General features: G+C 48.7%; 1 protein-coding gene across 1 annotated transcript; it reads left to right on the top strand.

The window, feature by feature from the left end:
• The first annotated feature begins 1,836 nt into the window (after window positions 1–1,836).
• Window positions 1,837–23,511, top strand: STING1 (stimulator of interferon response cGAMP interactor 1). The gene is made up of 7 exons (XM_050962766.1): window positions 1,837–1,954; window positions 13,952–14,196; window positions 16,233–16,419; window positions 20,104–20,212; window positions 20,363–20,601; window positions 21,584–21,770; window positions 22,966–23,511. The coding sequence occupies exons 2-7, from the start codon at window positions 13,952–13,954 to the stop codon at window positions 23,148–23,150; spliced, it is 1,152 nt and encodes a 383-aa protein (XP_050818723.1). The 5' UTR covers window positions 1,837–1,954; the 3' UTR covers window positions 23,151–23,511.
• The last annotated feature ends 1,791 nt before the right edge of the window (window positions 23,512–25,302 follow it).

Genomic DNA, 25,302 nt, shown 5'->3' with positions numbered 1-25,302 from the left:
ATTGTACTTTCCTAGCTTATCTATAAGAATATCATGCGAGACTGTATCAAATGCCTTACTAAAGTCTAGGTATATCACATCCACCGCTTCTCCCTTATCCACAAGGCTCGTTATCCTATCAAAGAACGCTATCAGATTAGTTTGACACGATTTGTTCTTTACAAATCCGTGCTGGCTATTCCCTATCACCTTACCACCTTCCAAGTGTTTGCAGATGATTTCTTTGATTACCTGCTTCATTATCTTCCCTGGCACAGAAGTTAAACTAACTGGTCTGTAGTTTCCTGGGTTGTTTTATATTTCCCTTTTTATAATGGGCACTATATTTGCCCCCTTCCAGTCTTCTGGAATCTCCCCATCTCCCATGATTTCCCAAAGATAATAGCTAGAGGCTCAGATACCTCTTCCATTAACTCCTTGAGTATTCTAGGATGCATTTCATCAGGCCCTGGTGACTTGCAGGCATCTAACTTTTCTAAGTAATTTTTTACTTGCTCTTTCCTTATTTTCTCTTCTAAAGCTACCCTCTTCCCATAAGCATTCACTATACTAGACATTCCTTCAGACTTCTCAGTGAAGACCGAAACAAAGAAGTCATTAAGCATCTCTGCCATTTCCAAGTCTCCCGTTTACTGTTCCCCCTCCTCATTGAGCAGTGGGCCTACCCTGTCCTTAGTCTTCCTCTTGCTTCTAATGTATTGATAAAAAGTCTTCTTGTTTCCCTTTATTCCCATAGCTAGTTTGAGTTCATTTTGTGCCTTTGCTTTTCTAATCTTGCCTCTGCATTCCTGTGTTATTTGCCTATATTCATCCTTCGTGATCTGACCTAGTTTCCATTTTTTATATGACGCCTTTTTATTTTGTAGGCCACGCAAGATCTCAAGGGTAAGCCAAGGTGGTCTTTTGCCACATTTTCTATCTTTCCTAACCATCGGAATAACTTGCTTTTGGGCCCTTAATAGAGTCCCTTTGAAAAACTGCCAACTTTCCTCAGTTGTTTTTCCCCTCAGTCTTAATTCCCATGGGACCTTCCCTATCAGCTCTCTGAGCTTACCAAAATCCGCCTTCCTGAAATCCATTGTCTCCAGGGACTTCACTGGACTTTGATTCAGACCTTGTTTCTCTCATATATGATTCATTAGTGACTTTAATGATTAAGGTTGGGATTTTCAAAGCTGTATAAGATAATTAAGCCCCACAGAAATATTCAAGTACTATTTATTCCAGTATGTTCAGGGAGGCTATTTTGTGTGTGTTGGAATTCCCCAACCTTTACTACTTCTAATTTGCTGAGCTGTAGCCACAGCAACACGTAACTGTGTGGGGTGGGGTGGGGTGGCTGGGGACCCATACATGTGACACCATTTTCTTATAAATACTCCTCATTATCGGTGCATTATCTGCCAGATGTTAAACTCCTCCTTCGCAAACTGCTGATCTCGACAAGTTCTAGCCCTGTTTGACTTCCCCTTTTTTAAAAAAAAAAAATCAGGGTACAGCCTGTGGCTGATGAAAGGGCTGAGTTGCAGCCTCTTCTAGGAACAGCCAGTATCTGTTTATATCAGAGACACCTGCAACTTCCCACTCAGCTTTGCAAAGAACCCAGCCCCTGCGCTGCAGATTCCTGTGTGACCACAGAACATGAGAGTGCTCAGCCTGGGTGGGAGGACTGGAAGGGATTAATTGCATACAGGCTGCTGGTTTCATTTTCATTCTCTGGACTGCTCTTCTCAATGAATCATCAGACTCTGAATGAGTTTCCACAAACCCCCACCCTGGGTATCTTCATGCAAAGATTTCAGTTGTCGTGTGGCAGAGCGACGGGTTCCAATTTCTGCTCTCGACCTGCCTCGGAAAGCACTAGCTGTAAGTGTGTGGGTTGGGGCGTGGAGCAAACCACCAGAACAGGAGACATCAGAGCAGCTTCAAGAACCACGGACTGTTAATTGCACAGGTGAGCACAGCATTCCCCAGCAGGTGCAGAGCAGCTCCCACCCTCCAGTGCCTGGGTAGCTGGGCCAGACCTAATGCTAACAGACAGCTTGAACCCTGCCCAGGGCCAGCTCCAGGTTTTTTGCTGCCTCAAGCAAAAAAAAAAAAGTGCCGCCCCTTGATAAGTGCCGCACCAAGCATGCTGGTGCATACGGCTGGCCCTGACCCTGTCTCTGCCTTGTTCTTATTCACTGGCGCTTTGGAAGCTGGAGGCAGCCGGGCCTTTGGAGGCCCATGGCTCTGTGATCCCACTGGCAGTGGTTCTCCGCCTATGGACTGGTCAGTCCGTGCTGGCTTGGGAGGCGGAGGTGGGGAATAGGGTTGGGAGGTGTCTGGTGGAGGGAGGCTCTCTCTCTTAAACCGCTTCCCAGAATGTTGTCACGTGAGCTCACCGGAGTGGCAGTCATCCTCCTGACAGAACCACATCCCACGCTGCCCGCTTGGCACTGGAAGACCTGAGGAGTTTAGACTCACCCAGAGTCTGACCATCTTCCATTAACCCTGCAGGACCTTGTAGGTGACACAGGTTTCCTCCCACAGCTGTTGGCCAGTACTCCCCCCTCTCTCCCACCCCCAAACAGAGCTCTATATACGGTCACTAAGTCCCTGGCCATTGTCAGTCTAACATGAGGGACACTCTGATACTGCGGAGATGAGCACTAGTACCAAACCCGGACAGAAAGGACCCAGCCTGGGACATCAGGTCATGGCCAGTGCCGCAAGTACAATTGCCATTCTGTATAGGGGGGAAGGCTCAGTAGGTAGCTAGGAATTGAGGTCTGCACTAACCTAGCGCTTGGAAGACCTGGGTTTATCTCCTTGCTCCCCAATTTCCTCTGTGACCCTAGGCCAGGAGTGCCGAAATGGGGGGATCCTGGGGCAAAGGGGCAGCATAGAAGCGGGGCCTTGTGGAAAGGGGTAGTGCAAGGGCAGGGCCTTGGGGAGAAGGGGCGGCATGGGGGCAGGGCCATGGTTCGGCAGCCAGCATCAGGGGTGTCATTTAAAGGGGGTGGAGGTCTTCTGCCCTCCTCCCCTCAGTTTTGGCATATGTCCTAATCCCAGGCAGAGCTCTTAACTGAGGGCACGTCTATACTGGCAAAGTAACAGCGCCGGCAGTTACAGTGCTGCTTAGAAAGTGCTGAAGGAAAACCACTGTTGTGTGTTCAAAGTGACAGCTGCCAGCACAATAGCGTGTTCACACTTGCAGCACTTTTCACAGACAGAAAATGTGAAAAATCGGGAATGAGTGGGGGGTGATAGGAGCCTATATAAGAAAAAGACCCCAAAATCAGGACTGTCCCTATAAAATCGGGACATCTGGTCACCCTAAGCACTTGCGGAGCAGTGCACTCTGGGCAGCTATCCCACAGAGCTTCTCTTTCCATTCTGATACCTATGTGGAATGTGAGTTCTGCAGGGAGGTGGGGCTTCCAGGTTGTGCCCCTAAGGCAGCTAGTCAGTCTTTCATTTACAAACAGGCAGAGTGATTCAGATAAGAATAAGCATAAGCTTTCGTGGGTGAACACCCACTTGGTCAGATGCATGCTCCAAATATCTGTTAGTCAATAAGGTGCCACAGGACTCTTTGCTGCTTTTTATAGATCCAGACTAACACGGCTACCCCTCTGATACTCAGATAAGAAAGGGCTGTTAATTAAATTAAGGATCTGGAAGTCCTTAGATGATCCTGTAAAACAGATATGCCTCTGCGGGGGAGAGGGGAGGTGCTTTAAGACAGAACACAGGGGATTCAGAAGACATACAGCCAAGATTGCATTAAGAAAAGAGGGAAATGTGAGGGGGATAGGTGAAAAGAAGGGGCCAAAACCAAGGGAAGGGATAGCATGTGGCACCACAGTATCTGAGCGCCTCACAATGTCTAACCTAATAAGCAACAAAGAGTCCTGTGGCACCTTATAGACTAACAGACGTATTGGAGCATAAGTTTTCGTGGGTGAATACTCACTTTGTCGGATGCATGTGAATGTCTAACCTATTTCTCCTCACAGTCCCTCAGTGAGGTAGAGCGGTGCTCTTATCCCCATTGTACAGATGGAGTACTGAGGCACAGAGAGTCTAAGGGCCAGTTTTCAAAGGTATTTCGGAACTTAATGGGATTTTCAAAGGCACCTGGAAGGTTAGGTGCTTTGTAAAGCCCACTAGATGCCTAGCTGCATCTTTGGGTGCCTGAAAAGCTTTGAAACTCTGTCCCTAAGGTAGTGGCCTGAGGCCATACAGGAAGTCCATGTGGGAAGTAGAACCCAGGTCTCTCAGGGCTAGCTCTCTATCCATTGGACCAGCCTCTCTCTCTGCTGCATGCTGCAAAAAAGAGGATTCTGATAGATGGGAGCAAAACCAAGAAGGCCAGTTCTCTGAGATCCCAGCAAATGGTCCCAGGTGATTGTGAGAAAGAGATCATGCTTCAACTTGTAGATTGCCCTAAGGGGCATGTGAATGTTTAACACATTTGGCATGTAAATACCTTGCTACCCAGTCCAAAACAGTGCCACGCAAACACCTGTTCTCACTTTCAGGTGACATTGTAAATAAATAGTGGGCAGCATTATCTCCTGTAAATGTAAACAGACTTGTTTGTCTGAGTGATTCTCTGAGCAAGAAGTAGGACTGAGTGCACATGTAGGCTCTAAAGTTTTACATTGTTTTGTTTTTGACTGCTGTTATGTAAAAAAATAATAATTCTACATTTGTAAGTTGCACTTTCACAGTGAAGAGATTGCACTATAGTACTTGAATGAGGTGAACTGAAAAATACTATTTCTTTTGGGTTTTTTTACAGTGCAAATATATGTAATAAAAATAATAAAGTGAGCACTATACACTGTATTATGTGTTGTAATAGAAATCAATATACACCTCTACCCCGATATAACGCTGTCCTCGGGAGCCAAAAAATCTTACCACGTTATTGGTGAAACAGCATTATATTGAACTTGCTTTGGCCTCGAGCATTTCCGTTATTAATAGTCAGCAAACATGCCTGCCCTGACCCCACCTACTTCCCACCCCCTGACTGACCCCTCAGAACCCCCGACCCATCCAACCCCCCACTCCTTGTCCCCTGACTACCCCCTCCATTGACCACCCACCCCCAACCACCCCTCCCAAGATCCCACCCCCTGCCTATGCCCCCCTGCTCCTTGTCCCCTGACTGCCCCCTCCAGAGACCCCCCCATCCCTAATCACCTCCAGGACTCCCATGCCCTATCCAACGTCCCCGTTCCCCATCCCCTGACCATCCCACCCCCAGAACCTCTGATCCATCCAACCCCCCTGCTCCCTGTCCCCTGACCGCCCCCTGAGATGCCCCCCTGCCCCTTATCCAACCCCTCAGCCCCAGCCTGGCACCCTTAACACGCCACTGAGAGCAGTGTGTCAGAGCCAGACATGCTGATGTGCTGATCCACTGAAGCGTGCAGCGCTGCCCCCCAGAGCTCTGTTTTACTGCATTATATCCAAATTTGTGTTATATTGGGTTGCATTATATTGGGATAGAGGTGTATTTGAAAATGTAAAAAAAATCCAAAATATTTATAATAAATTTAAATTAGTATTCTATTATTGTTCAACAGTGAGATTAAAATTATGATTAATCGTGATTAATTTTTTAATTGAGTTAATTTGTTTTGAGTTAATTGCTTGAATTAACTGTGATTGACAGCTCTGATTCAAACTTTGACTGCCTTTAGGTGTTACAAATAGCTCACAAATACAAAAATAATTCCAATAAACATCATTTGGCGGCTATCTTTTTAAAAGCAACGCACTTGGGTAAAAACACCATCAGCACTAAAGCTTTTTCTCCAAATAAGCAAATCTAACCACTAGTGCATGAAATATAAATGTGTAGTTTTAAATGTATCAGCAGCAAAAAAGAAAACTCTTTTTCCATCTTTATCCATTCTAAGTGCACAGACAAAAAATAATAACAAAAACTGGTTTGTTATTAAACATCTTACAAATATAACAACAGCCAGGGCTTTGTTTTAGCTACAAATAAAATAAGTTGTAAGTGTAACCAGGGTGTGAATGAGCTCTCCTTGACATCTAGTGATGAGCTGAGGGAAGACACTTCAGGAACAGACTGACTTTGCATAGTCATGCCTACTCTGCCTAGGTATGCAGCATGATGATGGATCTGCTTTGCCAAAATGATCCCTTTTGGCCGGTGCTGGGTTATAGATCACTTCAGTATTGAGAGCCGGGGAATGCAACGTTCTTCTTATTGCACGAGTAAAGCAGTGGCAGCAGAGGCAACAGCAAACAGCCAGTTACAGGGTGCACAGTGACTGCGTACATTGCTTGGTGCCTCTCCCCGCTTTCTGGGGTGAGAGGTGAACACACCTCTGAACTCTGGGTGTTTGTTAACCAAAGACAGCCAACTGTGAGTAGGGTGCAGTGGCGGGGGGAGGGGAAGGAGGTGATGTGTTAAAGGGACATTTATTTGTAGGACTTTCCCACCACAAGGTGGGAAACTGAGGCAGAGGACACTGCCTAATCCGCTGTGAGGCTGGGTTCCTTTAGGGTTGCGTACTGGTAAATGTGGTTGTTGTATTTTCCCAAACTAATGCTTGGTTCCCTTTTCCTTTTCATGAAAAGTTCTCTTTTGTAATACACACACTCAGTGCTCGTGAGAGGGGAAGTATTGGCTCTTAAAGGCACTCTGGGGTGGTGGTAAATTTTCCCAGATTACTAGGTGGGGGCTTCAACCAGTTCTGTGTTGTGTTAAGAGGAACCCCTTTATATTGAACGCAGTCCTTCTTGCTGCCGACTCCACCCAGCAGAAGGGTTAAATAAGATTTTAGCTTTATTAATGGCTAAAAAGTTTAACTATATTTTTCTAACGTCTAATCAAATACAATTTGTAAATCCCAATTTTAAAATAAAAAATGTGCAAACCTTAAAGTACAACCAAATACACCTCTACCCCGATATAACTCGACCTGATATAACTCGAATTCGGATATAACGCGGTAAAGCAGCGCTGCAGGGAGGCGGGGCTGTGCACTGTGGCAGATCAAAGCAAGTTCGATATAACGTGGTAAGATCTTTTTGGCTCCTGAAGACAGCATTATATTGGGGTAGAGGTGTAGTTCTTCTATGGGTTTAAACTAAAATAAGGTTTTTGTTTATAATTTGTTTATAATTGTGGTGTTATGAACCAAATCAAAGGTCTGATCCTATGGAGAACTGATTAACTAAAAAGGGGGACTATGTTGTCATAATTGGGCCTAGAAATTTAACTTGATTGTGAGCTCAACTGTAAAAACTATATGTAAATTCATACGTCACAATACCCTGTAATGAGAAGCGTAAATGGGAGAAGTTGCACAAGGACCACACAAAAACTAAATGAGTCCAAACAAAAAGGCTACTAATATAACTCAAGCACAACTATCACTTAAAATTGTGTTTGTTAAACAAGAAAAGTGTAAAACCAGCAAGCAGTGAACCAAAATCAGAAATTAGGGCTACTGTAATTGGCGGACAAAATAATGAGGGGAGGGCAAGGGTGCTGGAAAGGCCATGGGCCGCGAGTTATATACCCACATGGTGCCCAAGCACCAGCAATATTCAGAGCCCAGGGGCCCAGCTCCACCAATGTTTGGGGCCGGGTCTTCCCCTGCCCGGCCCCACCTGCTGCCCCCCTGCACCTCCCCCAAGTGTCCCTCGGCCCCCCTTTGCTGGCCCTGTGGGAGCAGAGCGTCCCTGCCTCTTTGCAGCTCCATGCTGCCTCCCTGCAGCCACTGCTGTCGCAGGGTCCTAGGGCCATCCATATCAACTGCCAGGGCAGACTGACTCTGAGCCTGCCCTTCCCCCTCAGACCCTTCCCTTTTCCAGCAGGACCCTCCAGCAGCACAGGACCCCTCACCCACAGTCACTGCTCCTGCCCCATGCTGGGCAAGGAGGCAGCCCCATCCCTCATCCCCAGTGAGGCTACAGTCAGGGGCAACAGCAGAGGAGGAGGCGCACGCAGCGCCCCCTGGCACCCACGATGGGGGAGGTGAGGGGGATTCCTGGACCTGAGATGGGTCCTAGGAGCACATGCAGTGACAGTGGTGGGGGTGAGTGTGCAGCTGGGGGGGAGGTGTCAAAGTTAGACTCAGGACTCACAGTTTGTCAGACCACTCTGTTTTAGTAGCACAGCGCTCTGCTAATAACACCAGATAATGTGAGCACCATGCAAGACACAACTATCTTATTTATACAGATAAAAGGGCACGAACTTAACAAGATAACAAAGGAAGCAGAATCAGACAAGTTTACCAGCGACTAGACATGCAAAGTTAATTTCCTCACTAAGTTTTACCAATCTCTAGTTAATGTTTCACCATTAGCTTAAGTGGGCTCATTGTTCATGCCTTAATGTTTCTTTTCCTGAAACCTGTATTTCAACATTTATTTCTGCTTAAAGGTACATACAGCATTTTTTTAATCCATTCTTATTTTCACAATATAATTCATTCTACTTTCACAGCAGGAAAGGGGGGCTCCTCCCCCAAAGCTCGCTGCTGCTGGCAGGGAAAGAGCTGGGGGGAGTCCTCCTCTCTGGCCCCTGTCCCAGAGCAGCCTGCCTACACTCCAAACTCATCCCCATCCCTGCCCCACCCCAGAGCCCATACCCCCAGCCAGAGCTTTCACCCTCACCGCACCCTCAACCCTCTACCCCAGCCCTGAGCCCCTCCAACACCCCAAACACCTTATCCCCAGACCCAGCCAGAGCCCTCATCCCTCTGCACCCTAACTGTCTGCCCCAACCCTGAGCCCCCTCCTGCATCATGAACCCCTCATCCCCAGCCCCACCCCACAGCCCTCACCCCACACCCCAACCCTCTGCCATAGCCCTGAGCCCCCTCCCACACCTCAAACCTCTCACTTCCAGCCCCAGCCAGAACCCTCACACCCTACATCCCTACCCTCGCCCTGAGCCCCTCCCACACCTCAAACCCCTCATCCCCAGCCCCTCCAGAGCCCTTTCCCCCCGCATCATAACCATCTGCCCCAACCCTGAGCCCCCTCCTGCCTCATCAACCCCTCATCCCCACCCCCACAGCCCTCACCCCACACCCCACCCCTCTTCCATAGCCCTGAGCCCCCTCCCACACCCCAAACCTCTCATCCCCAGCCCCACCCCAAACCCAGCCCCACCCCTGCACCCCATCCCTCCCCCAAACTCCCTCCCAGAGCCTGCACCCCCTCCCTACACACCCCCTCCCATCCCCAAACTCCCTCCTAGCGCCTGCACCCTGCACTCCTCCGCACCCCAGACCTCCTCCCCCACCCAAACTCCATCCCAGAGCCTTGGGCAGGTGGAGGGCGGACTTTGGGCGGGGGCAGGTTCTGGGCACCACCAAAATTTCTATAAACCTGTCGCCCATGGGAATGGGGGAGCCAGGAGGCCATGGCCCTCCCACTTTTTCCCAGACATAAGGGCAAGTGATGGGGCTGGGGGTGGATGAAGAAGAGCAATTGGGGGTGGGGTCTTGGGTGGAAGGATGGGGTGGGGCCTCCCCCCACTGTTAGGGACTTTCTGCTGCTTCTGCGGGAGGAGCTATTCCACTCATCACTCGCATTTTGGGTTCTTAAAGAACAAGACTTAAAGAAAAAGAAAAACTGACTGCTGGAGGAGTGTAACCCAAACACCTCCGAGTGTGGTGTTCTATCCCATCTAGTGGCGGAGAGAAAGAGCTGCTGAAGACCGGGGTCTGTCGGTGTTACATGAGCTTCACCTTCATGGCTATCACCCCTGCCTTGTCCTGGGACCCCGGGTCCTTGTCATCCTAATCTTAAAACATTTCCTGACCAAGCCAAAGAAACCAAGCCAAATGCCATTGTGAGGCTTTTTCCCTGCCCCTCCCCTCCAATGTGTCCTTTTCCTTCCACACCTTTCCTTCTGTCTAACCAGAGTCTGGCTTAGACAGCCAAATGTGTACATTTTACAACACAGCCGTACCCTGTGATCAAACCAAGGCAGCCAAATGCAATGCCCTAAACCGCCCAACGCTGGTACAAGTTTGCTGAGTCCCAAAATAGCTAATAAAACTGCTTGTGTTTCTCCAGCAGTAGAAGTTGCAAGTAAAAATCAAGAGACAGAAGCGCCATTTTTGATCTTTGGTGCTCTGTTCTGTCCCCTTCGTGTATCTTTGTCTTGTCTTCTAGGAAATGGAATTGGACTTCAACAGCTATTGCAATGACAGCTTGAGTCCATTTCAACTAACTTCTTTTCTCCACCCCAAAAAACCCTGTTATTATCATATTTAACACCATCTAAACGACTGTAAACATGGAGTTTTTTCCATCTGAAAACCTCTCTCCAGCTAAAATACAAAAAACAAGAAGCGTTAAAATAAGTCTATGTTAAAGCATTTGAAATGTAAAGTATTAGCTGTTTTTCCTTCTTTTCAGTATTTTTAATAGAAGGTGTCATAAACAGATAGTTAAGGGTTAATGCCTCTTTTACCTATTAAGGGTTAAGAAGTTCACCTAGCCTAGCTGACACCTGACCAGAGGAACCAATGGGGGAACAAGATGTTTCAAAGGAAGGAGGGAAGTTTCCTTTGTTGAGAGTCAGTTTCAGTTTCAGCTGGAGTAAAAGAAGATCAAGGAACCAGCCTCTTATCAGAGTAATAAGTTTTAGAAAAGAATAAATAGGTTTATGTTTATTTTCTTTTGTAACTTGTCTTTGTGCAATTAGGGGAATAATCGAATTTGGATATTCTTGTGTGTACTAAGGTTTTTGCCCAGTGGAACATCCTGTGTTTTAAATCTGTTGTCTGTGAGATCAGCTTGTATGCTATCTCCCGGGGGGGGGGGTCTTTCTTTTACTTTTCTTTTCTTTAATTAAAAGCCTTCTTTTTAAGAACCTGTTTGATTTTTCCCCCTGTTTTTTTTTAAATCCAAGGGGATTGGATCTGAACTCACCAGGGATTGTGGTGGGGGAAAAAGGGAGGGGGAAGGAGTAATTCTTCCTTGTTTTAAGATCCAGGGGGTTTGGATCAGTGTTCACCAGGGAATTGGTGGAGGAGTCTCTCAAGGCTACCCAGGGAGGGGAAGGTTTTGGGGGAGAGGACAGAGTTTTCCATATGACTCAAACATTTGGATGATGGCAGCAAAACCAGATCTAAGCTGGTAATTAAGCTTAGGAGGTTCATATGCAGGTTCTCATATCTGTACTCTAAAGTCCAGAGTAGGGGTGAAACCTATGACAGAAGGTTAAAATGATTTTATTAGTCTGTTTGCCATGGCACTAAGCAAGCTAAAGTCTCTGTATACCCAACCCAAAACCTTGTTTAACGTTAAACAGTGAGAGTGTTACATTCACTCCTTTGACCTATGCCAGGGGTAGGCAACCTATGGCACGTTTGCCAAAGGTGGCACACAAACTGTTTTTCAGTGGCACTCACACTGCCCAGGTCCTGGCCACCAGTCCGAGGGGGGCTCTGCATTTTAATTTAATTTTAAATGAAGCTTCTTAAACATTTTAAAAATCTTATTTACTTTACATACAACAATAGTTTAGTTATATATTATAGATTTATAGAAAAGGAACTTCTAAAAACATTAAAATGTATTACTGGCACACAAAACCTTAAATTAGAGTGAATAAATGAAGACTCGGCACACCACTTCTGAAAGGTTGCCAACCCCTGGCCTATACAGTCCATCTAAATTAGTGTAACAGTTTTGGCACCAAAGATGGGGCCTAAAGGGTTAATACATATCCAGTAGCTAATATCTTAGCAAACAAGCAATTGTTTTTTAAAGCTGATTTAAAACAAAAATTTGTTTTAAAATTTTGCATGTGTTATTCTCGTTTGCAAAGCCAACCATTAATGCTTTTGTTTTTTAAAAAGTGTTTTTTTAAGTTATAAATTCTTTTACCTTTTTTTAACAAATGTTTTGTTTTGTTTTCTTTTTTCCCCCCTTTATTTTAGGGTTTGTAGTTTTTATAAACAGTAAAAACTTTAAAGGTTTAATGTAAAAGTATTTTAGAAAAGGAAAAGTAGGAAAATAATATTTTAAATTGTTAGATTGCTAAAGCAATCTTTTACTAAAATGCCAACTTAATTAAAAGCTGCTACCACATTAACTATACATTAAATCTCAAACCACCAAAAGCTATTGCAACACCAAACTTTTTTTTGTAATTTTTGTAAAAAATATCAACCTGAAAGAGCCAGAAGCTGCATTTTCTACCTTTGCTGTTCTTTTCTGACCCCTTTGTGTGTCTTCGTCATGTTTTGTCTTCTAGGAAACAGGACTCCACTTTAACAGGAACAGTAACAATGATGGATCCAACCCATCTCAACTAACTTTTTCTCTTCCTTCTAAAATCTCTCTCCAGAAAAGAAAAAAGAAAACAGTTGCTGAAATAAATTTTACTTACTACTCTATATTTAAAATGCTTTAACTGTTTTTCCTTCTTTTCTAAATTTTTAATAAAAGGTTAGCAAGCTCTTGAATGGTGTTTGCTATGAAACTAAGCAAAGTAATGTCTCTGTATACCACTTGCTTAACACTGTTTAATGTTAAACAGTAACGGGGTGATATTAACACCTATGGCCCATATAGACCATCTAAATTAATACAATAGACCTCACCAAATGCTTTGGCATTTGGTCTTTTCAGAGACCCCTAGCTCAGAGGGGCCCAAACGAGGCTGCTATTTCCCCCATGGGATCCTGAATGAGTTCATGCAGATCAGAAAGGAACCCAAGGTTCAAGATATTGGTCTAGCCTCCTCAGTGCTGCTTGCCTGGGAACACTGCAAAATTCTATGGCAGCTGCTTGCTGCCTGCTGGTGTTTGAGGAAGATGATGGAGGTTCTCATTAATTTATTCCTCTGTAAATCTCTCCTTGGGCTGGCATAGAGCCAACTTAGCATCTTCAAGCCACCTCTCCTCCCAGTCTTGGGTGCACATCTGGGGCAATGGGTGTCTCCCTGTCCTGGGACTCCCCAGCTGCAAGAATGGTCCCTTGGGGCTACTGGCAGCCAGCACAAAGTAGAGAAGCCCCAAGACTGCTCTAAGTTGTTCTTTGGGATAAGACCAGTCTCAGCAGCCACAGGATCAAGGAGCTGCAAAGCTGGTTTAGAGGCATCTTTGTGCCACCTTATCCCCCCCCCCCCCCGCCTTAACGTCAAGCACCCAAAGGCTAGTCCTGAGGATCTGGCCCAGGGTCTCATGAAATGGCTAGCTGGTCACAAATTCTCTAAAGCCATAACAAGCTCCTTTCAGTCTGATCCTCTCTCACCACGGTAACAGAGGGTCACTTGGCCTTAAAGAGCTCCTGAAGCAGGAAAGAGAGGACCCTCAGAAAGCTTTGAAGTTAGATTTTCAAAAGTCGCTGCTTACATTTTAAGGGCCATTTTTGAGCCCTTGTGGGGAAGATGACTGACTAACCACTCCACCGAATCAGAGCACGTAGGCCAAATTCCAGCCCTTTGTGGGAAGTGTGCATGAGAGAGATTTGCACAGGGGATCTACAAGTAGTCTGGGTAGGACACAGTTGGGATGGAGGGCACCTGCCCATCCAGGTTAGGCTGGGTTAGCAGTCACCTCTTGCTGCAACTTCTCCCCCCACCACCACCAAGATTTGGGGCCATTGGATCTGCCCTGTGTTCAGCCTGATTGCCCATGTCCCTGTTGCTTCACCAGCCCCAATGCCATGGTCCCTTGGAAAGAACCATTTCAGAGCAGTGCCCTATAACATGCAGGGCTAAACCACCCCAGAGGTGGCTTCATGTCAGTGATCAGTGCATCAATTGTATAGGTTTATGAAGTGCTTTGGGATTCTTCACGACACTCTAGAAATCCATCTTATTGATTGTGCCTGTCCCTTTGCCTCATCCCTAGCTGCTTTTTAACAATGTCTGGGACTGTCCTCAGGGTTGTTGTTTTTATCAGTGTTTAAGATGTCTGGGCGTGTCTCTTTGCTGCAGATGTCTCATGAAACGGAAAGACCCAGTGTCCAAACTTCCTCAATCATCCCCAAACCTCGGGGAAGAAGGGCTCACTACGCAACCTGGGGCTTCATTGTTCTCTGCATCTTTGCCATGTATCACATGGAGCAGTCCTGGCACCATCCCGCAGAGTACATCACCTTCTACTTCGCGGCCCTGCAGATCGGAGCTCTGCTCAGAGGGGTTTGCTACTTCATGGAAGAGATTTGGCACGTGCAATCCAGGTGACTGAGTTTACAGCTCTCTGCTCTTGAGAGGCATGCTCAGGCTGGCACTTGTAAATGGTCCAGGAAAGAAAGTAAGAGAACTAATCCCTGTGAGGAAGGCGGGCAAACATAGGTGCATGGTTCCTACTAGCTATACAGGAGCCGTAAAGGAATACAAAGAAGCATGGGCTTTGCAATCTGGTCAGTGATGGTTTCCCATCTGCCCCACGCTCCTCTCTGTTGATGTCCCTCAAGTTTCTCTGCTCAATCCCTCCCTCTTCTCTCTCTCTCTATCTAGTCTCTTGTGCCTTTACTATTGGGAGCAACTCTGCAGATTGCCCATTACCCATAATGCCCAGGCAAGAAGCTGCATGACTATTAAGTCACAACTTAGGGATGTCCCATGCCTACGTCCCACACATCTATTAAAGCCCATGGGATCTACGTGGGAGGACATCATCTGTGGGGGTTCTCTCATGTTGGCCTATGTGGGTTCAGGGCTTGCTTTGTCTCTGGTACAGGTTCACGTCCAAACCCACCAGATCTCAGATGTCCCTGGGTGCCATGTCACCCCAGTGGAGTCAGGCTGCCTGGGCCTGCCCTGGCTGAGGCAAAACCCAAGGCCTCCAGTGTAGAAGGCTCCCCAGCAATGGCACTCCACACTGGGGCTGGATTTCCTTCCCCAGTAAGCTCTACAGTGTTGGTTGGGGAGGCAGCAGGCACTGCCGTAGCTGTTACTTCCCCAGAGTGGGCCCATCTGCTCCCTGCTGGCTGAGTCCCCACCTATGTGGACAGTCTTTTATAGGGACCTCCTGGGCTGGGGAGGGAAGAGAATGGAGAGAGGTAAATAGTGATGTCCCCCAGCGGTCTATACTGAGCCTGTCCTATTCAACATATTCATAAATGATCTGGAACAAGGGATAAACCGTGAGCTGGCAAAATTTGCAGATGATACAAAATAACTCAAGATAATTAAATCACAGGCAGACGGCGAAGAGCTACAAAAGGATCTCACAAAACTGGGTGACTGGGCAACAAAATGGCAGACGAAATTCAATGTTGATAAATGCAGAGTAATGCACGCTGGAAAACATATTCCCAACTATACATACAATATGATGGGATCTAAATTAGCTGTTAGCACTCAAGAAAGAGATCTTGGAGTCATTGTGAATAGTTCTCTGAAAACAGCCAGTAAATGTGTAGCGGCACTCAAAAAAGTGAACAAAATGTTGAGAATCATTAAGAAAGGGATAGATAGTAATACAGAAAATATCATATTGCCTCTATATAAGTCCATGGTACGCCCACATTTTGTATACTGCATGTAGATGTGGTCATCCCATCTCAAAAAAGATATATTGGAATTTGAAAAGGTTCAAAAAAGGGCAACAAAAATGATTAGGGGTATGGAACGGCTTTCATAGGAGGAGAGATTAATAAGATTGGGACTTTTCAGCTTGTAAAAGAGAAGACTAAGGGGGATATGATAGAGGTCTATAAAATCATGACTGTTGTGGAGAAAGTGAATAAGGAAGTGTTATTTACTCCTCAGAACACAAGAACGAGGGGTCACCAAATGAAATTAATAGGCAGCAGATTTAAAACAAACAAAAGGAAGTATCTTTTCACACAAGGCACAGTCAACCTGTGGAACTCTTGGCCACAGGATATTGTGGAGGCCAAGACTATAACAGGGTTAAAAAAAAACTGAGATAACTTCATGGAGGATATTAGCCAGGACGGGCAGGGATGGTGTCCCTAGCCTCTGTTTGCCAGAAGCTGGGAATGGGTGACAGGGGATGGATCACTTGATGATTACCTGTTCTGTTCATTCTCTCTGGGGAACCTGGCATTGGTCACTGTCGGAAGACAAGATACTGGCTCAGATGGACCTTTGATCTGACCCAGTATTGCCATTCTTATGTTCTTTTCAATGCAGTGGGGATCTCTCCTTCTCAGGGCAGGGGTGTGCTGAGTCTGGAAACCCCTCTGCATGCTGATCTCCCGGGTGCAGACTGACAGCCCTGTCTCCTTGTCTCCCTTTTCCTCAGATATCGCAGCAGCTGGTGGAGGGTGGTGGTTGCCTGCCTGAGCCCGAGTCTGCGCCGCCACATGCTCCTGCTGCTGATCAGCATCTGCGCCTACATGGCCCTGTTCGGCGATACTGGGCTGCAACTCTTCCTCAACCTCATCCTCCTCTGTCTCTGCCAGCTCCTCAGCTTTGCCTTTGGGCTTCAGGTAAGGGCAGGACACCTCAATCCCCAGCAGCCTGGCAATACACCCCTCTGCTTCCTTGAGAATCCCCAGTGATCCTGGCATGCATAGGCCAGGCCTGCGTAACCCAGGCTATGCGGCGCTCTGCCCTCCACTAGTGGACAGGCCACATATAACATTTTGAGTCCTTTAGCTACACCCTTTGGCTAAGGAGCCTGGGTTCTCTAGTTTACATCATGGACTCATGCTTTAAGGTCCTGAATTCCCCACAAGTGGTGACCCATCCCAAGGTGTTTCATTGCAGGTGCACATGGAAATTGCAGCAACTAAACTTAATCATTTTCTCAATCAATGTTGTGAACTCATTGGGACCCCCTGCGGTGGCTGATCTGAAGCTGATTGGAGCATTGTTCATCTCAGTCTAGCTTCATTCGTCGCCTTACAAGAAGAACTAGGAGAAGTGGGATGAAGCTGAGCAAAGGAAAACTGAGAATGAAGATAGCTCACGTGGCAGGTGGCTGTGCTGGGGCTGTACATCCTGTCTGGGCTGTAAAAATCACCAGCGCTAGTAAGCATTCCCACTACTAATAATAGGAGATGCTTCTTCAGGATGAGATATCTGTGGAAGACATTCCTTGGTCCTTTATATCTGGACTGGGGCAGGCACTGAGGGTTATGCTGCAGGGAACGATCCTGCATCACAAAGAGGGTGGAGAGCTAAGCTGCTAGGTCAGGCTCATCTCTGATCCCTAGGGACATTTAATCTGTTGCAAGGGAGATTCAGGTTAGATATTAGGAAAAGCTTTCTGACTCTAAAGGTAGTTAAGCCCTGGAACAGGCTTCCAAGGAAGGTTGTGGAATGCCCATCACTGGAGGTTGTTAAGAACAAATTGGACAAACACCTGTCAGGGGTGGTCTAGGTTTACTTGGTCCTGCCTCAGCGCAGGAGGCTGGACTTGATGCCCTCCCAAGGTCCCTTCCAGCAAGGCGGACTTTAGGCCGATTCCCCCAATTCCCCCAAATTGGGCCCCGTGCCTAAGAGGGCCCTGCGCCCAGCCAGAGTGCAGCAAGCCCGGAGCCCCGCTCCCTGGGCAGAGCGCTGCAAGCCCTGTGGCCCTGCTCCCCAGCCAGAGCACTGCAAGTCTGTAGCCCTGCTCCTCCCGTCGAAGCGTGGCAATCCCTGCAGCCCCGCTTCCCCGGCCAGAGCACGGCAATCCTCGCGGCCCTGCTCTCCCACCCGGAACAATGCAAGCCCGTGGCCCTGCTCCTCCCGCCGGAGCACAGCAAGTCCCACGGCCCAACTACCCCAGCTGGAGCATGGCAAGCCCCATGGCCCCGCTACCCCAGCTGGAGCCCAGCAACCCCGCAGCCTTGCTACCCTGGCTGGAGCGTGGCAAGCCCCACGGCCCCGTTACCCTGGCTGGAACCCAGCAACCCCGCAGTCCTGCTACTCCGGCAGGAGCGCTGCAAGCCCCGCGGCCCCACTCCCCTGGCCGGAGCGTGGCAAGCCCCATGGCCCAGCTCCCCTGGCTGGAGCACAGCAAGTCCCGTGGCCCCGCTAGTCTAGGTGGAGCGCGGCAATCCCCACCCCGCTACCATGGCCGGAGCCAAGCAACCCTGCTGCCCCGCTCCCCCAGCCAGAGCACGGCAATCCCCGCAGCTCCGCTCTCCCAGCCGGAGCGCAGCTCTCTGAAGTGCTGCCGAAGACTTGGAGCGCCTCCCAGTGAGTACAAGCCCCATGAATCGGGCCCCGCACTTGCTAAAGCCGGGCCTGCCTTCCAGCCCTGCATTTCCATGATTGTAAGATGGAACCTCACCATGTTTGCTGTGGCTGATGAACCCTGCCTTGTCTGCACATGCTGCTCTTCTTCCAACTGAATAGTTTTAGAAGCCATGATGCAGCAAAATTCTTTTCATTAGAGCAATCCCATTAATATTTGATATCATCGTCCTGATGCCACCATCTGTCTCGGCAGGGAAGCTAGCGGACTACTCAATTCAACTAGCTTTTAATGAGAACTACCACCCCAGGGTTCCAGTACCATCCCCAGCATCCGCAGAACTCCTACTTTAGAATGTTGGCATTTTTAAACCTGGCACTCAAGTGAGTGCTTGGGAAGAGAGGTATATTTAGCTGCTGTTTCCAAAGGGTTAATTAATTGGAGTGCTGCAGGCTTACAAAGCTGCCCTCTGCTCTCCATAACACCAGTGTAAATCCAGTGTATTTCTAATGACTTCATTAGGGTTACTCTGAATTGACACTCCAGATTCAAAGATTAGAAAACATGCCTTACGATGATAGACTCCAGAAAGCTCAATCTAGTTATTTTAGCAAAGAGAAGATTAAGTGGTGAGTTGTTTACACTCTATAAGTATCTACATGGGAACAAATATTTAATAATGGGTTCTTCTTTATAGTTTTCTCTGCTAGACTGAAGATTCAATAGCTGGAGGTTGAAGCTAGACAAATTCAGACTGGAAATAAAGCGTACATTTATAATGGTGAGAGTGATTAACCACTGGAACAATTTACCAAAGATCATGGTGGATTCTCCATCACTGGCAATTTGTAAACCACGACTGGGTGTCTTTCTAAAAGATCTGCTCTAGGAATTATTTTGGGAAAGTTCTTCGGCCTGTGCAATACAGGAGGTCAGATTAGTGATCACAATGGTCCCTTCTGGCCTTGGAATCTACGACACCACTAGAACTGAGAGCAGAGTTTGGCCTATGGTGAGAAATAGAGACCCTTACAGAAATTTTGAACTGAGAGGATTTTGGTGTGAAAGGAGGATCTAGGATGCCTAAGGGGTTTGAACACCTAATCTATATAATAGAATTCTGGGATTATCACCAGTCTGTGTCACGCTGAAATTTAGACTCTCTGTTGAGTCAAGGAGAAGTGATGAACACAGCTACAAAAATGGTTGAGAGCTCTTTTGTTTAGAATATCACCAGGTTCAATCGCCACTGGGATTCACTGTCAGTTACGATCCAAGTTTTAAATTCTAGGCCATTTTGACTTCTCAGATTTCACCCCTGCAGCAGCAAGACATGCCATGCCAAAACTCCTAGGCCATGGTGATATCAGAGGTAACTCAGCCAATCACCACCCTTATTCTACAGCTAATTTGCATGCAGTAATTTCATGGGTTGTAGAGGTAGACTATGCAGATGATAGATCACGTGACTCAGCTGCCATACCTGTGTGGACAGCAAGGGTTTCCAGCCACTGGTCCACACTAAAATTGTCAGACACTTAGGTGGCTTTGAGCATCTCAAACAGGGCACTTGCAGGCTGGATTTCTGGGCTGTATTCCCAACTGTGCCACTGAAGCCTTAGGCCTCATAGTGGTGTACAGCAGACCTGGAAGTTACACATGTGTGTGTGGTCAGAATTGGGCCTGATCTTTGAGTTGGGGTAAGACATTTAACCCTGGTGGGCCGCCCTTTCCTCATCTGTTAAAGGAAGATGATGATTGACCTGCCTTGTAGGGCTGCTGTGGGAGTTGAGTAGGGTTGGTTTATAAACTCTTTGAGGAGTTCTAGACCTGCAGTGTATGGCTTATGCAAGGGAAAGCATGGCTGCTTGGCTTTCAGGTGTATTCAGAGAGACGGCAGGAGACACAGTCACCAGTAGGTGTGAGAGGAAATCCTGCTTAGCTTGTGAGATGGTTTAGTTATGGCATTTCTTCCTTCAATCTGTAGAGTCCCTCTGCTGTGGAAGTGTCTGAAATCTGTGAAAAGAACAACCGCAACGTAGCACATGGACTAGCCTGGTCTTACTATGTGGGGTACTTAAAGTTAGTTCTGCCACGTAAGTAGTTGTTTCCCTGTTTGTATGGGAATACAAAATCCTTTGTAATAAAACTCCTCCTTTGCACACATCAAAGGGGAGCCAATGAGCCATTCAGAAAGCTGCTACCCTCACTTCATTTCTCTCTGCTCCATGTTCTTTTCCTCTAAGGCCTTAAAGACTTGATCAGTGAGTTCAACAGAGCCAATAACAATTTGCTGAAGTGCAAGGAGACCTGGAAATTGCACATCCTTCTCCCGGTGAGCTGTGAGATATACGATGACCTGCAGAAGGCTGACAGCCACATCCAGTACTGGAAGGATCTCCCGGCACTGCAGCTGGACCGTGCTGGCACTAAATGGAGAAGCTACAAACAAAGCATCTATACAATTTTGGGTGAAGACAAAAAGGTACATTTATCAACACGCTTCTCTAGCTGAAGGGCCACGGGAAGGATGGATGTGAGCAGAGACGGGCCTGGGACACAAAGTTTAGCTGTGGATCCAAATTCCCCAAATGGTTGAGAAATTCAGGTGCTGGATTATGGCTTGGGCCCACTTCTAGCCAGGAGACATGAATAGTGTAAAGGTGGCCATGCTCCAAGATAGGGCTGTAGAGCCTCCAAAGGGCCAGTTCAGAACAGCATCCAGCAGTTGGGATGAAGAGAAGCACATGCCTTTGCACAGCCTTGGGATTCACACAAGGCCTTTCCTTGCAGCCATAAACCTCTGCAGGAAAATCCCAGTTTACTTAGCTGTATGCAAACTCTCTACGCAGTAAAGCTCCTATCTGCATTAATACAGCTACACCTAGAAGCTGCACTGACCCTGTTGTATTGACAGCAAAAACAGCCTTGCATATATACCCCCATGCAGTAGGATAAGGCCTTCCTGTTCCAGCCTCCCTCCATCCCCCAGTATACACACTGCCAGCTTGATCACCATCCCTGATTCCCTCTCCCTGTTCCCATTTGTCACCGGCACTATCAGGCCATGGCAGACACTGAAGTGCCTTGTCCCCCTGCCTGCTTGGACAGCAGAGCGCTGACTGCAGCAGTCCAGCTGCCCAGCGTAGAGGCAGAGCCACCTCCATGCTCGTGAGCAGGCAGAGAAGGCAGCTGTGAGGAGTCTCTTGGCTGCCCAGGGCCAGGGGCCAGTGGGGAGGGAGCTGGGGTGGTCCTTGCATGGGCACACAGGTCCCCCAAAAGCCTAGGTATGACCCTGCTTGGCAGAGCTCTGGCAGCTGCTGTGTTGTGCATAGGAGGGGGCATCAAAAGGTTCAGCCAGTAGCGCTGGGATTCCCGGGGACCAGCCACCTGGGGAGGGATGCCTTAGCCGTGGTCTTAGGCCTGCTGGGGTAATGACCAGGTCTCTCCCTCTCTCGTCCCTCTAGCTGTATTACTGCATTGTGGAGTACGCCCCGCCGCTGCAGTCCCTCTACGCTATGTCCCAGGATGAAAGCGCCGCCTTCAGCAGGGAGGATCGCCTGGAGCAAGCCCAGCTCTTCTGTAGGACCTTGGGGGAGATCTTACAGCACTCCAAGGAATGTGTGGGCTGCTACCGGCTCATTGTGTATGAGGGTGAGGAGCTGGGGGACTGCACCAGGGGAGGAGAAGTGCTGGGGTCTTATCCACACCCTGATCCTCAGGCACAGAAGCTTACTGCGTCTTCCGGCGCACACTCAGCACGGCAGTTAGTAGCAGGATTATACCATCATCTCACTGGTGCTCTCTGGTGTTCACTGTGCTGGGTAAGAGGGGCTCAGGGTCCCCATCATAGGTCACGTGGGCCCTTTAATGCACATGGGCTCCTCTGGCATGGGGGGCTAGATCCTCTCACACCATAGCCCCTTGGGCCATGGGGAGGTTTCTGCAGTGCATTGGGGACCTTTCGTGTGCAAGGCCTCCTGATTAATGGGGTCCCTGATGCCCCTCCCCAGGCTCTAAGACAGGGGGATCCCAAAACACAGCCACCATCCCTCAGAGGTGACTCTGATGCTGTGGAGTAGGAAAGCCCCACATAGCCTGTTTTGCCCTCTGCCTGTTTCTCCTGAGTTTGCTGGAACTGGATGACAAAACCCCACCAGAGCTTCCTGAAAAAACACTCGGAGAGGAACATTTCTCATTTTGCTCAAATTGTGAGTGAAAATTTTCCGTTTTTTTTTAGTTTTGTTTTGGTGGGGGGAAAACTCACTCTCACTTTTCTCTACTGGAGAAAGTGTGGGAAAAGTGTGAGAATGGGTTTTTTTCCCCTACTTTCTCTTGCTTTTTTGTGTGTATTCCCTGTTTTCCACTGGGGAAAAATGTAAAACTGGGGGAGGGGGCAGGGGTTCCCACCAAAATTCATTGATAAATGAAATATTTCCACCTTTTGGAGCAGGGGAGAGAGAAATTTTTCATTTTGGTCAAAAAGTGTTTTCTTTCCCCTCCCCTCAAAATGTTTGGCTGGAAGAGCATCCAACAGCTTTACATTTCACCCTTTCTGCCAACAATTAGCAAGTCTAATGCTAGACACCTGGCTGCATTGGCAGCTGCAAGGCTTGAACCTGTACATTTTAGGTTAGCTGATATTGTACTAAGCTCCTGGACCTCTAGCTGTGGCCTGGCTGCCACTAGAGGCACTAGAGTGCCCCACCAAGTAGATGTGAGATGCATGGGCAGCAATAGTACCTCTTCTTGCTGAAGGGTTTGGAGGATCTGCTTGCTGGAGACTCAGATTGCCTTGGATCACAGCCCATTGAAGCCGGTGGTGTTTGTTTTCTATTTTATTTTCCAGAGTCGGGAGACAGCAACAGCCATTTCTTGTCAAAAGAGATCCTAAGGCACATCAGACAGCAGCACCTGGAGGAATACACCATGTGTGAGGGGAATCACGAGTCCACCACCTTCCTCTCAACAGAGCCCAGTATCCTGATCAGTGACTCGGAGCTACCCAGGCCTCTGCGGAGCGATGGCTTCTGAAACATGTGGGTGGAACTGGCAGGTTACTCCCTCTTCAAGCCAGTGGTGTAGCTGGGTTCTAAGAGCAGGGGGAGCAAACATAAAAAAGGCACCCCCTCTTGGCTCCTTCTCTGGCCGCACCTCCCTTGGCTCCTCCTCTGGCCGCTCTGCGCCCCCCACTTTGGCTCCTCTGTCCACGCTGTGGCCATGATGAGCCCCCCCTCACTCCGACCGCACCGCCTCCCCCTTGGAGTCTTGGACCCACCCCCTGGAGCAGCGCTCGGCAGCATCCTGGGCCCCCCACCCTCCCAAGGGGCTTCTGAACCACTTGTGGCGACTGGCAGCTCCGTCCGCCTCGTCCCCCAGCTCATTGCTAGTTTGAAAAGACTTCTGTGCACACCACCCCCCGCCGCCTCCCCCTGGTCTCTGGGGAGATTGACTTGCAGAGAAAGGGCAGCCCCTAAGGAAACCTGGAGGGGGAACTCTCACCTGACCAACGCCAGCCTGAGCGCGGGAGACGCCGGGCAGGCGTCAGCAGCGCTTCTGAGCGAGAGAGGCGGGCTGTGTCCTGAAATAACCCTACAACTAGGGCAGCGGGGTGGGGGGGGGGAAGTAATGCTAAGCACAGGCTGAGAGAGGAGAGCGGGAGCGAGCCCGGGCTCTGTTTCTCTTTCTGTTCCCCGGGCCATCCTGGTTGGCTCCTCTGGCTGTGCAGTGCCGCCCCCACAGCCCCGACCCCCCACATGGCTCCTCTGGCCGTGCCGCCCCCCCCATGGCTCCTCCGGCCGTGGTCCCCCTCACTCCTCTGGCCATGCCCGCCCCCCTCCTCATGGCTCCTCTGACTGTGCTGCGGCCATGCTGCACCCTCTCTCACTCCTCCGGCCATGCCCGCCCTCCCCCCCCCATGGCTCCTCCGGCTGTGCTGCGGCCATGCTGCGCCCCTCCTCACTCCTCCAGCCGTTCCTGCTGCCTCCCCGCCCATGGCTCCTCCGGCCATCCTCCCCCCACATGGCTCCTCTGCAGGGCCGGCGCTTCCATTTAGGTGACCTAGGCAATCGCCTAGGGTGCCAGGATTATTGGGGGGCGGCATTTTGCCAGATGGGGGGGCGGCATGTGGCTCCGGTGGACCTGCCGCAGGCGTGCCTGTGGAGGGTCCCCTGGTCCTGCGGCTCCAGTGGACCTGCCGCAGGCATTCCTGTGGACAGTCCGCTGCTCCCGTGGCTCCAGTGGACCAGCGGACCATCCGCAGGAATGCCTGCGGCAGGTCCACCAGAGCTGCGGGACCAGCGCGCTGGGCGGTGAAATGGCCATGTGCCTAGGGCACTAAAAACACTAGCACCGGTCCTGCTCCTCTGGCTGTGCTGCCCCCCTTGCCTGCAGGAGCCCAGCGCCGGCCCAGCAGGCCAGGCTTCAGAGCGGAGCATGGGCCCCACCCGCTGGCACCATGGTAACCCCTAACTAAGGCGCCGCTTTTGGAAAATGTGCTGATGGGAAGCGGTTGCTTCCCCTGCACCCCCCCAGCTATGCTACTCTTTCGAGCATACAAAGAGAGAGGACCAAGACAGTCAGGGCCGTCTTTAGGCCTATGCAGCATACACGACTGTGTAGGGCTCCCGAAAATTTGGGGCACCTCTGGGTCTTAGTGTCCACCCTTCCACCTTTTCCTATCCCTGTTCTGACCCTTCCTACAGGCTCCCACCACAGCTGGCTGCTGCAGCCTGGTGAGTCTTCCTCCTGAGGGGATCTAGTACTTAAAAGTGAAAAAGCCTGCCAGGCATATTAGCACAACATTGAAACTGTTAAAGAGCCATTCGAGTGGTAATGAAGCCATTTAATGGGCATTTGCCAACCCCCAGGTATATACGGTCAGTTTCTGAATTTACTGACAAACAGTTGTGCATTACTGTAATATTTACTCAGAACATGTTAGTCTACAGGACCTTCGTTTAAAATTTTCTTTAAAAATATTTCATTAGTGAGTTGGTGAAAATTATAAAATCACATCTCTAAAAAATCCTTGCATAGATTTTTAAATGCAAAATTTGGGTATTCATCTTTAGCCTTAAATGCTTGGATCTTTGGACATATAGTTTTTTAAATAAATCCTTCAAAAGACCACCCTTATCTAAAATACATATTTTAATTTTAATTGCTATAGTACAAAAAACGTGCT

The sequence above is a fragment of the Gopherus flavomarginatus genome, chromosome 7 (assembly GCF_025201925.1).
Source record: "Gopherus flavomarginatus isolate rGopFla2 chromosome 7, rGopFla2.mat.asm, whole genome shotgun sequence".
NCBI lineage: Eukaryota > Metazoa > Chordata > Testudines > Testudinidae > Gopherus > Gopherus flavomarginatus.
The sequence above is the reverse complement of the archived record's forward strand: the minus strand, read 5'-3'. Positions and strand labels throughout refer to the sequence as shown.